The 12,811-nt window shown below is 40.5% G+C and overlaps 2 protein-coding genes across 3 annotated transcripts; both read right to left on the reverse strand.

Moving 5' to 3' along the window:
- Positions 1-1,364: 1,364 nt before the first annotated feature.
- LOC147061032 (uncharacterized) lies at positions 1,365-7,040 on the reverse strand. Its single transcript, XM_085906198.1, has 4 exons — positions 6,604-7,040; positions 5,013-5,098; positions 4,872-4,947; positions 1,365-3,362 (listed from the first exon to the last, which is right to left on the reverse strand). Exons 1-4 carry the CDS (start codon positions 6,896-6,898, stop codon positions 2,623-2,625), a joined length of 1,197 nt encoding a protein of 398 aa, XP_085762324.1. The 5' UTR covers positions 6,899-7,040; the 3' UTR covers positions 1,365-2,622.
- Positions 7,041-7,136: 96 nt separating this feature from the next.
- smtnl1 (smoothelin-like 1) lies at positions 7,137-10,828 on the reverse strand. 2 transcript variants are annotated; one of them, XM_085906196.1, is made up of 6 exons: positions 10,653-10,828; positions 9,856-9,909; positions 8,637-9,175; positions 8,405-8,519; positions 8,185-8,336; positions 7,137-8,026 (listed from the first exon to the last, which is right to left on the reverse strand). In XM_085906196.1, exons 1-6 carry the CDS (start codon positions 10,731-10,733, stop codon positions 7,642-7,644), a joined length of 1,326 nt encoding a protein of 441 aa, XP_085762322.1. In that variant the 5' UTR covers positions 10,734-10,828; the 3' UTR covers positions 7,137-7,641. The 2 variants fall into 2 exon arrangements, with proteins under 2 accessions (XP_085762322.1, XP_085762323.1); XM_085906197.1 differs by lacking the exon at positions 9,856-9,909.
- Between the last annotated feature and the right edge of the window lie 1,983 nt (positions 10,829-12,811).

The following is a 12,811-nucleotide window of genomic DNA, read 5'->3' on the forward strand; positions in this document are numbered from 1 at the left end:
TGTTGTACATGGCCCTTGGAAATAAATGCTCCAACAAATGCTCCAAATACTTTTTTGATCTTCCTAGTACAGAGTTGTCTATACCTACTCCTCGAGGGCTATTGTCCTTTATGATTCCGATATTTCCCTGCTTCAATACAGAATGCAAATAATTAGGTTCATTATCAGGCTCTTTCAGAATTTACAGATGAGCTGCTCATTTGTTAGAAGGGGTGAAACATCCAAACCATGCAGGATAGTGGCCCTCCAGAACCACAGCTACATGTTGCTTGTAACACAACTGTGCACTTGGCAAATGTGTGCATACATTTATTCATTCTTTCATCTCCCGAACCTCTTTCTTCTTTCCCAGCAGTTTACGGACAGCAGGCGGGCTACACCCTGAATTGGTCGTCAGCCAATCGCAGAGCACACACGGATGAACAACACTTCACACTTACAATCACATCCAGAAAAATTTGGAGTGGTCAATTGGCCTATCATGCATGTTTTGGAATGTGGGAGGAAACCGAAGCACCCGAAAGGAAACCCAGGCTGGCATGGGGAGAACATGCAAACTTCACAGAGGAAGGGATCAAACTCAGAATCAAACTCACAACCTCCGAACTGTGAGGCGGACGTGCATAACAGTCTGCAACCGTGCTGCCTATGTGCATGCTAGTGAGGACACGGAGAAAGAGCGTACCAAATTGTGAACCTAAAGTAAGGCCATGGAAAATCTACTCAAGCGGCTTTCCGTAGTAGCCATGAACAGCATCTTGTTATTCCTCGGATTTTGAATGAGTAATTTGGGATTTAAAGGCTGTCTCAGCAGGAAAAAAGAAAAGAGGGCCGCCTCCCTTCTCTCCTCCCACTTCTCGTCCACATGAACTCATACTGATGTCATTTCAGTGATTGCCCAAGAACAATAGCCTGGGAGGAAGCACGACGCTTGTGGAAATACACGCATGACATTCCACAGCCACGAAAACAGAAAAAAAGTGCCACAAACTTCAACAATACAAGAGCCATCTGCTGTGGTACAATCAAGAGAAATAATCTGCTGCTCATCACAAACCAGTGTGATCATTACAATGAAATTTAATTAGAGTTAATGGTTTGTGTTTGGATTTTTCAGGATTTAAGTTGGTTTTTTTTTTCTTCAAAGATAACGCCCCCACTACTAGAAAGAAAAAAATTCACAGGTTGGAAAGAGGAACACCATGCAAGGAATTTCCCTGTTTCAGGAAGTACTGTACATTGCATCAGTGTGGGCAAACGTTTGGATGAATGACCACGTTTCAATAAAAAAAAAAAAAAAAAAAAAAAAGGGCAGATGGGCCAAGTCTTTGCCCATCATGGAGTTTCAACCACAATATTCTAGATAAGGCTGAAAAGTGTTTATTTATGTTAAACCAGAAGAGCTACAATATGACTACAGAAAAAAAACAGTACAAAAGTACAAAAAGTTCAACAACAGCGGAGGTAGTTAAAACACATAAATAACTCCATGAAACAAACCCCCAATGCTCTTTGTCACCTGTGCCACAAACTGGTCAAACAATTGAACTTTCTTGCTTAAAATTAAAGTTGATAGCATTGATACATTTTAAAACTGCAAAACCAGACTGAACAGAAAGCAAATGTTTCATTCAAATCTTAATTGAGTGTAACAAAATGTATTAAAATGCCATGCAAATGAAAACAAATTACAAAGTAATGGACAATCTAAACAAAGTGCAGAGGTAACAATGACGTTGGAGTGTTTCTGAATTGGACAATTGAGCAATTTAATAATAAACTGTTACTGTGTATTTACACGTTTTCACTTGTGCACAATATTGTAGCAATACAAGATTCAATCATGGTAAGGTAAGTACAGTAGCATCAAAAGGTTGATGCAATCATAAGTTATTGGTTATAAATTAATCATAATATTATTGGCTGTTTTTTGGGGTAATTATCCAGCATAAAAACCTGTTCCTCTGTCGTACATCAGGTTTGTGGTTTATTTGGTAATACTGGTGTTATCATGTCATATTTGGTCTCAGTTCTAATCCACATTTCAAACAAAAGTTACTTTTACAAAACACGAAGTGGAACACAGTGCCGTATTAAAGTACAGTGCCATAAAAAAGCATTAGCGCCTGCTAATTATTTTTTATTTTTTGCATAGATTCTCCATTTTGATGTTTAACCTCATTAAACAAATGTATAGATCGGACAAAGATAACCTTTTAAATGCACTTTGCAGGAGTGGCCGGCTAACTGAAAGTACCTGTAGAGCACAATGATGACTCATCTAGGGGGTCACAAAGTTACCCAAGACAATGTCGAAGGAATTGCTGTACTGCTTTGCTTTGCCTCAGTTAACAAAAGAGTCCATGACTCAACAATAACGAAAAGATGGTGCAAAAAAAACACCAGCCATCGTACAAAAACGTCAATTTTTGAATAGCTTTTAGACAAAAAAGGCCTAATCAAAGTCCAGACTAGAAGTTTTGTATTTTTTTTCTTCCATCATAATTAACAATCACTATTTCGAATCAAATTTTAATTTCAGTGGGTTATCTTTGTGGAAATTAGGAAGGAATCAAATCCTTTTTCACTGCGCTCTAAATAATCATTTTCCACAAATCAAGGTCAGGGCAGTCCGTTCGCGTTGTGTGTCGTCATGTGCCTCCGGAGGTTGCTGGGATTGTTGAAGCTGGCCGTGCAATGCGAGCAGGTGTACGGCTTCTCCCCGGAGTGTGTCCTCAAGTGGATCTTCAAGCTGCCGTTCTGGGTGAAGCGCTTCCCGCAAAGCGTGCAGGCGTACGGCTTCTCTCCGGTGTGTATCCGCATGTGGATGGTCAGCGTGGTCTTGTTGGCGAAGGACTTGCCGCACGTGATGCAGGAAATGTGAGTGGCCCGGTGCGCCATCAGGTCTTTGCGAGCGGGGAAGGACATGCCACACAAGTTGCAATCAAAAGATTTGCCGACTGTGTGAGATGGGAATACGGGATTCATCTGCTGGGGGAACTGGTCCATGTAACTGGGATGTCCTCCGTCACTGTCTGCTGTTCTTAATATGGTCATCTGAGAGGAGAGGATTCTGTCCACCTGGCTATTTCTCAAAGGGGCTCTGTTGTCACTGGCACTTGGGACCACATTCCGGAAACCATCATGGCCGACTGTAAGGTCCTGAGAATGAAAAGCTTGCTGATCAGTGGCAGCAAAGAGGCTTTCAATCTCATCCTGGAGAGGCCCTTCTCCTCGTCCGTGAACGCTAAGGATTCTCAGCTCCTTGTTGCTGCCTGTCAGGGAAGATCCCGAGGGCTCTGTGTTTTGTGCACCGGTGGCAACCTCATTCTGTGCAGAGGGATTTAAGAAGACGTCCTGACCTGAAAATGCAAAATACGTCACGAAACAAGCACAGCCATCCATCGTAGACAAACAAAATATAGGAATTCACTAATATTGTGGAAAAAATGCTAACCCATAAACAGACGTGGGAGAGGAGAAGCGCTTTGACAATAATGAAAATGCGACTAAAATATGGCATGTAAATCGACAATACAAAACACAACCACAATGGCTACCAAGAAGTGTCTGAGTTGTTACCTACATGAACAGGCGGTTATGATGTGACTCACCACCACCACAAAATCTTGCTTTGTCATCCAGTGAAGTGACAATAAAATATCAGAGAGATGGACAGACACGAGGATTTTCCTTAAGTTTCACTTAAGTGTCAACTTGACACCAAATAAGCGATGAATTCAGGGTGTGAGGATTCATTAGAGCCCCCAAACGATGCCTTACTGCTATCTTGTGGCAGCTACAAGAAACCATTAACCACTGGAGGGGAGGGGGGGGTCACTTAGATTTTCCGTTCTTTGCAGCAGATGCAGGCTAAATTTTGACTGACGAGACAACAAACTGCAAATGTTTTCTCCTCTAACCGTAATGTATTAGTCTTATGTTCTGCTACTAATGCACGGCGCCAGCCCATCTTGCATACGAGAGTCAACCGTTCCATTAAGCTCCAATGCATTACTTGCTCACTTGCCAAGCAGACTAAGTTTGTTTGCACTCTGCAATTGAATAGTGGCTGAAACTGCATTTACCCACTGATGAGCATCTTTTTTTTTTTGCCCGATTTAAAATGCAGTACAGCTTGGCAGTATGTCCTCGGTATGGGACCTCTAACACAAGAAGAACTCTTGAGGATTATCAGCATGCAATTTTGTAACTATTTATTCAAATCTTGCAACATATATCTTAGAATGTGTTTTTTTTTAATCTGCATACATTATATAAAATTGAACTACAAAAAAAAGTCAGTTCTATGATGCTGCTGGTTGCCTCTAAATTGCCCTATATTATATGATTTACTAGCATTCCACTCTGTTTTAACAGAGCTTGCAGAGCGATACTGTCACCTAGTGGCATAGGTATTGCTGGCGTGTCTGTCTGTCGACTAAAACTGTGTGCAGATTCATTTTTGCCTATATAAACAGGTGTAGTAAGCTCATTTGTTGGGTGTTGTATCGCTCATGATGTGTGTTGCACAGTACATATTGTGAGTTTGTTAGAGAAAAATAGACAACAGGTCCTTTAAAACACTTCAACATATTTGTGAACAAATAAAACACAAATGTATTCAGTATTAATGGTAAGAAACCCGTAAGGACACCTGCACGTCTCCTGTCTATTATACCTACAGGGAGTGAAAATTAAACAGAGTTGAGAGTGAAAACTGGTACTGTAATTGTAAAAACGTTGAAAGCCTAGATTCATGGTCTAGCCAATCATTGCCAAGTATTTTGTTTATTAAGTGCCGTGTCCCAATACATATCGTAATAAATATGGCTTTGAGCAACGTATGCTTCCACGGACATCCGACTTACTTTCACTTGACTCGCATCCTCCAGCCTCCTCTTCATCTTTAATCAGGATGACATCTGGGATCTCTTGAACTGCATGCTAGCAATAAAGCAAATGCATGTTGAAAACAAAACATTGCATTTGTTGCTAGAAAGAAAATATACCTCTTTTGCATCAGGAGGGGACGTTTCAGTCGCCAGGGGCACAGAGATGGAAGACGTTTGTTGGCTTGCTGGAGGCTTTAGGACAACTACAAATGCAATGCAAAACTGTGTGTGAAATGTAACAGTATGATCAACGTGATGAAATTAAACTATGGAAATATAGACTAAGAAGATATATCTCTGTTACAATAAATGGATTAGGGATATCACAAACAAATCTTGTCAGAAACCATTAGCTTATCGTTTATTCCATTCCATTATTCGAGTAATCGGATGGAATAATTGAGTCATGTCATTATCACGGCATATAAACTATATATAAAACACATTTACTCCAATATTAAATGTGTTACTTGAGAGATCAGTGAAGCAAATCATGTCTGCTATGTTTCCAGTGATTGCACTTACTCGAGTCAGTGAACCAAATCATCCGAGTAAGCCAATTTAAGTCAGTGAACCAAATCACGAGTCCACGGTGTTTTCGATGAGTCCGCTAACTTGAGACCGTGAAGCACAACATCTGAGTCTGCTAACTCGCCTTGTGCATTGTTAGTTAGCCAGAGGACTCACAGGGTCGGGGAAATCATTAACCTGGCTGACTCAGGCACCTAAAAGTTACAGCCAAACACCTTTAGGCAGCATGAACCAACCCAAAACAAGAGTTCAGAACATTGAGCTGAAATAGCACGCAATCCATAAGGACGGACAGAGAGACAGAAGGACAGACTGTCCCGCTGCTTAAGCCAGTACATGTCCAGGCCCGTCTGAAGTTGGACATTCCATATGATATTCTCCCAATCCTCTTTGGATCACCCAAATGCTCTCTCGCAAACTTCAGATGGGCCTGGACATGTACTGGCTTAAGCAGGGGGACACATCTGGCACTCCAGGATTTGAGTCTCTGGCAATGTAGTGTGTTACTGATGGTAGTCTTTGTTACTTTGGTCTCAGCTCTCTGCAGGTCATTCACTAGGTAGCCCCGTGTGGTTTGGAATTTTTGTTCACCGTTCTTGTGATCATTTCGACCCCACGGGGTAAGATCTTGCGTGGAGCCCCAGATCGAGGCCATGATTGACCAAATACTTATTTTCCATTGTAATTTGCAAATAAATTCTTTAAAAATCAGGCAATGTGATTTTCTGGATTTTATTTTGTCTCTCAGAGTTGATGAAAATTACAGTCATCTCTCATCTTGTAAATGGGAGAACTTGCACAATTGGTGGCTGATTAAATACTTTTTTTTTGTCCCACTGTACATGCAATAAATTATTTTACAGAAAATTGTATTTCTTTTATGAGCGATGTACAGTGGCAGAGAACTCAGTTCAACTTACTCCAAACAACATTGGCATTTCCTAGGAAGGGTGTACAAGTGATCATTTGAAAATGAAAACGTTTGCTAAGATTTATAGAAATAAACTACACTGATATTTATGTTTCCATAACCTTTGTAAACTCTGTCACAGAAAAGCGTTGTTAAAAGATCTGTCTAATAATGTTGGTTTCATGTTACCGCACATTAATTTTACAATATTATATTAAATTTAACACACCTACATTATGAGAGTGAAACTTTTTGTGGCTTGCTTACCTGGTGTTTTGCATCGGGCTTTGGTCAGATTTGCTCTGAAAGTTGAGAAGCGGCTGGACGGCCGATTGTTCCTGGTCTGCAAGCGGAGGGAGAAGATCTCGCTCCTCATCGCCTTCATCCTCATCCTCAGGCTCTCATTGTCCCTCAAGCTCTGGTTGAGATGGAGCCGCAGTGACGCTGAGCTCTCCGAGAATAGCTGGCTTATTTCCAGCACAGCCGCTTTCACCAGCACGTCCATGATGGATAAAAGCTGCGACTCGAGATTCAAATTCTCCGTCGGCATGTTTGTTGACATGAGTCAGGTCGCTGCCAGTAGAAAAACAGTCCGAGGGGGGAAAACGTAACGCTACGGCTGTTAGTTAGATTAGCCGTGCTAAAAACAATAGCGCTTCCGGTATGTGACGCTCTTTACCGTAATGCTTTGGATCCAGCCGCCACTTTTTCTTTTTCTTTGTCATTTAACGGCGGACGCGGACTATAGTGCATTACCGCCATCCTTTGGATGCCAATGATCTCTACATATCAGGGGCCGTTATGGACATAATTCATAAGTGAAATCTTAATACAAAACAAATAAATAAATACGCATAATGTACAAATTCTTTGACCTCTAAATTCTATTATTTCAATTTCTAGATTTTAAAAATGCAAATATATATTTTACGCCTCTGTGATGTGATGACATAACATATTTTTCAGAAAAAACCTAAGAATCAAATATTACTCTAAAATATCTTCAATACTTCATTCACACAACTGTGATTATATTCATTCTTCCTTGCCCATCACAGTGTTGTTCATCCATTCCTTCAAGCTCCAACTCTTTGCATCATTAGCATTTAAAAAGATTGATTTTTGGATTTAATTTCTTAGAATACACAATGATTATAATTTAAAGGCGGCTACTTCATGTGCACAGGAATAAAGCATCAACTCATACAAAAATACACACAAGATAGCTTGTATAAGTGTCAAACCAACAACAATCTAAGACTGACAATTTCCTTGAAGAGAAATATTTTTGGTGTTATTTCTTTTCTAGGACTCTGCCTCCAAAAACACCGCTCCATCTCCCTTTGTCTCACAGCTTTTTGGTGCCTCTTCTTCATCTCCAGTTGTTTCTGAACTATTTCTACTTGTCTCCTGGCCACTCCTCAGTGTCCCGTTCTCAGCATGCTTTTTAGCGTCATCCTCTCCCTTCTCATCCTTTCCTTCATCTGCGTTGACTTTCTCCTCTTTCTCTTTCTCTTTCTCCTCTTTCTCCTCTTTCTCTTTCTCCTCTTTCTCTTTCTTCTCTTTCTCTATTTTGGAGAGGCTTTGACACAGGGCCTGGACATAAGTGAACACACACATCGGGTCCGGGTGGTTGCCCATCATGAGCATATCAGACACTTCCAGCAGTGGCCAGCAGTCTGCCAGTGACCTGTGGGTCACATGAAGAGAGAAGGCGTGAGAGAAATCAGTCATGGATGGTTGGGTGGACAGATAGACACAGACAGACAGATGGATGGATAGATGCATGATGGATTGACGGACAGACAGAGTGACCGAAAACTAGACTGAATTTTTGCAGATGCATACTCTGCAGTCTTGAACGCCAGAGTGAAATTCTTTTCTCTTTCGGTGGGTTTCAAGGCATTGTAGTCGAACGCGTCGGGAAAGTAGCGATGGATCAACGCACAGAAAGCCATCCCGTCACACCAAGACGAGGAGAAGTTTTCTATGTTGACACCCTGAAACACGGACACAAGCCTTGTGTGAATAATAAATATTGCATAGCTGTCATTTGACCCGATAGTACCTGATAGTGTTGCGTTTTGCTGCGGCACCACTGCAACATTCTCTGTTTGATGGAACTCCCCGTGGCCGAAGCTGTGGATGACTTCTGAATTTTGAAGTTGGGTGGTATCGGCGTCCTAGACAATCCATAAACAGATACGCGCTGAAGTATATCAAACGTAGCAAAGTGCATCACTAGTGGACGGACGGACAGACAGACAGACAGACAGACTGACAGATCTTTAATGACTCACTCAGGTGCGCCCTGTTGGAACTTAGCGATGATGTCATTCTTTTTGGAAGCTCGACCAGAGCGAGCCGTGGCTCTCGGGCGGGACAGAGCATGAGGTGTTTCTTTTTGGTTTCTTTTGGCCTTTGCTTGTTTTTCTGAATCTTTTAGCCCTTCTTTGGCTTTTGCTTGATCTTCCTTGACATGTTTTTTCTTCTCATCAGCCTTTACTGTTTTTTTAGCAACGCTTTTGTCTTTACTTATATTTTCTTCAACTTTGTCTTTGCTCTCGACCTTCTCTTCGGCTGCATCTCTATTTTTGACCTCCTCTCTATCTTTGCTCTCCTTTTTCTCTTCAGGGTCTTTCTGATCTTCTTGTCCGATGTCCTCAGTGTCACCTTCAACCGATTCTGAAGCAGTTGTCTGCAGTGAGTGTTTGTCCGCAGCCTCCTCAGCCACTTGTGTGGAATCCTCCCTCGCCGCTGCCATTAACCCTTGACCTTCCACAGCGCCCCGCTCCGGAGAGCCGCCTCCTGGGTCGTTGTTTGGCTCTGGTTCATCTGTCTGCAGGGCAAACGGCACAGAGGTTGAGAGTGGTCAGGGCCCTGTTTTTGTTTTTGCTGTCTACATGTGTTTCTTGTGTTTATTTCCAAAGATTAGGTTGTTTAGAAATCATTAAGTATAGCACTGTTGATTCTAGTTTCCTTGGCAGGTCTACAGTTTTTTGTGCGCTAAAATTGAGCTAGCAGACTTTCATGAGGCAAAGCAAAGTTATGTGGTTTGGTTGTATACACAAAGTCTGATTCTCAATGTTTTCTATTTAGTTTCACAGTAAACCTCATCAGAAAGTGGCAATAATCAACGTGAAGCAAGCACGACCTTTTTTTTTTTTTTGAATAATAGTTCCCTATCTGCCAAACTGCTGCTGCTCTGAGCTTTGCCGCTGCCATCTAGTACTCATTTCACAAATCTCTGCTCGTAAATCAAAGGCTAAAGTCACTTGGCTCACACAAAAAAACATTCATAAGTAAAGAAACAAATCTTCATTTGATGCCTAGATAATGTAAGGAAGATGAATTGAGATAGTTATGTTGGCATTTGAGACTCAAGTTTGTCGTAAGTGCAGCTAATATTAGTCAGGACTCTCCTCGGGAGATATGGCAACCCTCAGCAAACAGTCGTGCAACGTGAGATAGGAAAGACCACTCTGGGATTTGTGGAGCATCTCGATTTAGATAGTTTACATGCATCAAGACAGTCAGCGCTTCTTCTGAAGGGGGTGTTGCCTCTGGAACATTCCGAAATTCAAATAAGCACACAGGAATGAGCTCTAAAATTGTAGATTAAATATATACATCTAATTTAGCTTCTTTTTTTGGAGCTCACCTGTTCTTCTTCTTTGTAATCTTTCAAACAACACTGATATGACTTGATCAAACTTAATGTCACAGTAGGAGTGGTAAATCATAAATTACAAAAAATCTAAAATTGAGCATTGACACTTTGCCATACAACTACAGCTGTTGTACTTTATAATATTGAGCAAAGGTTCCCAAATGTTTACATTAAGGGCCACCTAATAAATATCTAGCTGTCCGAGTCCCACTATCATGATCAAAATAAAAAAATAAAATGAAAAAACAAACAAACGCACAAAACACACAAATACAATAGGCGCAGTATTCACCATTCATTCCCAAAACAAAATTTCTTGCAACATTTCCCACATTCATTTAACTTGCAAGGTAAATACAACTGAATTTGTGTTGTGTGGTTCTTTCATGCACCACTAGAGGGCGTACCACGCTAACAAATCGGGAGCTTATTGGTAATTCATACTAGGGCTGGATAATTGAAATGAAAAGTAGCATCTTTGTTTCTTGGTACATGATGAATTTTCATGCAGTTTGAGCACATAGCAAAAAGTGATTGACATATTTTATCCAGTGGCAAATGCCAAAGTTCTTTTCATGCAGTCTTGTCAGCAAGGATGAAGACAACAAGGCTTTTCAAATGTCCGATAGTCCAGAATCACCCATACCTGCTTGTTGTCACTTGAGTCAGCCGGACTAGTCCCCTCCAAAATCTCGGGCGTCTCCTTGTCGACTGCGTCTCCATCCATTACAAGAGAAGTTCAATGGGGTTTCCTGACAAGGTTGTTCAGTCCACTTCAGCGCTGGCTCTCCCACTCTTGCCCACTGTTGTCTGTGAGCTCCATTCACCCGACACCCTCTCCCTCCACTTTGCAAGGATGCCTTTGCTTCTTTATCTGACCTTTTGAACAACACATGTCCCAAAAATAGCATCTTAGTGACATAGGCGAGGTCCAACGTAGCCCGACAGCTGCATCTGCTGTGGAAACTGCGGCAATACACGCATGCACCTGTGCGTGTGTAAACACACACACACACACACATCCCTTTTAACTGTAGGGTGAGGAAGTGTGAATTTGGTGGCTGAAAATAGATATTCAACCTGAAATATGTGTGATGTGTTTTGACAGCCTTGTCTCCAAAGATGAAAATTGAGTTGTTGGTACGTGGGAAAAGATCCAATTTTAAGGAATACAACAATCCATGATTCATGTAAACCTGATCATAATTGAGATTAAGATTATTTGAAATATACTCTAGTAAACCTAACTACACAAGTTTTCAAATGTTAAGTACTAAAATAAAAAAAATAAAAATAAAAAAGTCTAATCACAAGGACAAAATTGCTTCACTGATCAATTTGCAGTGGAATTGTGTTGAGATGCAATTCTTCAGCACTGCAAAAAGACAGACAAGGGGTAGAGGAAGGAGAACAGGATAAACAATGTCTCAACTGTAACGATAGGACCGTTTTGTTTTTTTAATGAGCATTGTGTTAAAAGGGAATCACGTTTGAGTGTGACGTAGTCTGTTAGAAAAAGGTCACCGGGCTGTAACCTGTAACATGGTGAGAGAGGAATAAATAAAGATGTTCAGGTAAGCAAGAACAACTGTTTTAATCTTCTATGATGTACAGTCGGGAACAGAATATAATGGAACATCAACGATGCACTTTTTAATTGCTTTTCTCACTGTGATAGCGTCCACCATAACTGATGTAGCAAGTCCGCCCACAAACAAAAGAAAAAGAAAAGGAACAACTCTCATTCTCCCAAACAGGCTACAAATACACATATATTTGGGAAACAGATCACTGAACACGATATGTAGTTTTAAATTCTGATTATTACTCATTTCTGCAGCATATTACAGTATTTATTATAAGAGTGATGCAAACAAATATTGGTATCTGCAAACATTCTTGCAAATGTGAAAAACACGTTAAAAATCTATTCTAGATCATAATAACTTGAATATCTTGTACTTTAATACATTTATGAATAGCTTTTCGAACACATTTCTGCTTTTGTTGAAATTATGAGTTTACAGCGGCATTATCGTAGAGGTAAGGGATTGACTAGTGTTTCGAAACTACCCGCTTTACTGCAATGGCTCCAGGGATTAAAGGTAATGGCCAAGAATGACCACACGAGGGGGCTATCACACGGTGCAAACGATTGCGCTCCAGCTTCATCCTCCGATGCTTGACGAATGAATGAAACCCATGGAAGGTCATTTGATCTTTTGTAAAACATGTCTTGTACTTGTGGAACATGTCCACACAATCACATTTATTTTTATATTTTTTTGATTTACTAATCAGTGCTCACGCAAACTTTTAAATGTTCAGTTTCCAGCTAGATTGTCTTGTGTCTATTCAATTCGAGTTTTTCCTTCATTGGTTTGACTCATTTCTTGAAACAAAAATGACACTCTCAAAATTACATGGACAAATCCTCAAACCATCTCGCAATTGTTCACCACAGAATGGCATATTTCATTGATTTCATCAACTTGCAAATATGTCTTACCACGCCAAGTGTCTCAGTGCATCTTTGATTATGGTTATGAACAAAAAGCTACAGTTAGTACAATGAGCCCAGATTTAGCATATTTTCCAAAGAGACAGATCTTGCTGGTCTTAATTTTCGTTTCAAGAAATGAGCCAAACCAACAGAGGTAAACACAGTAAGCAAGCAGTAAGAACAATTTTAATGCAGGAATATTTATTTCTTCTTGTTTTTGCCTAAAGTGGTATTTACATTTTTTTAACTATCAGATAGATAGATAGATAGATAGATAGATAGATAGATAGATAGATAGATAG

This window comes from Syngnathus leptorhynchus, chromosome 2 (genome assembly GCF_054491065.1).
Source record: "Syngnathus leptorhynchus isolate UIUO chromosome 2, UIUO_Slep, whole genome shotgun sequence".
In the NCBI taxonomy this organism is placed as follows: domain Eukaryota; kingdom Metazoa; phylum Chordata; class Actinopteri; order Syngnathiformes; family Syngnathidae; genus Syngnathus; species Syngnathus leptorhynchus.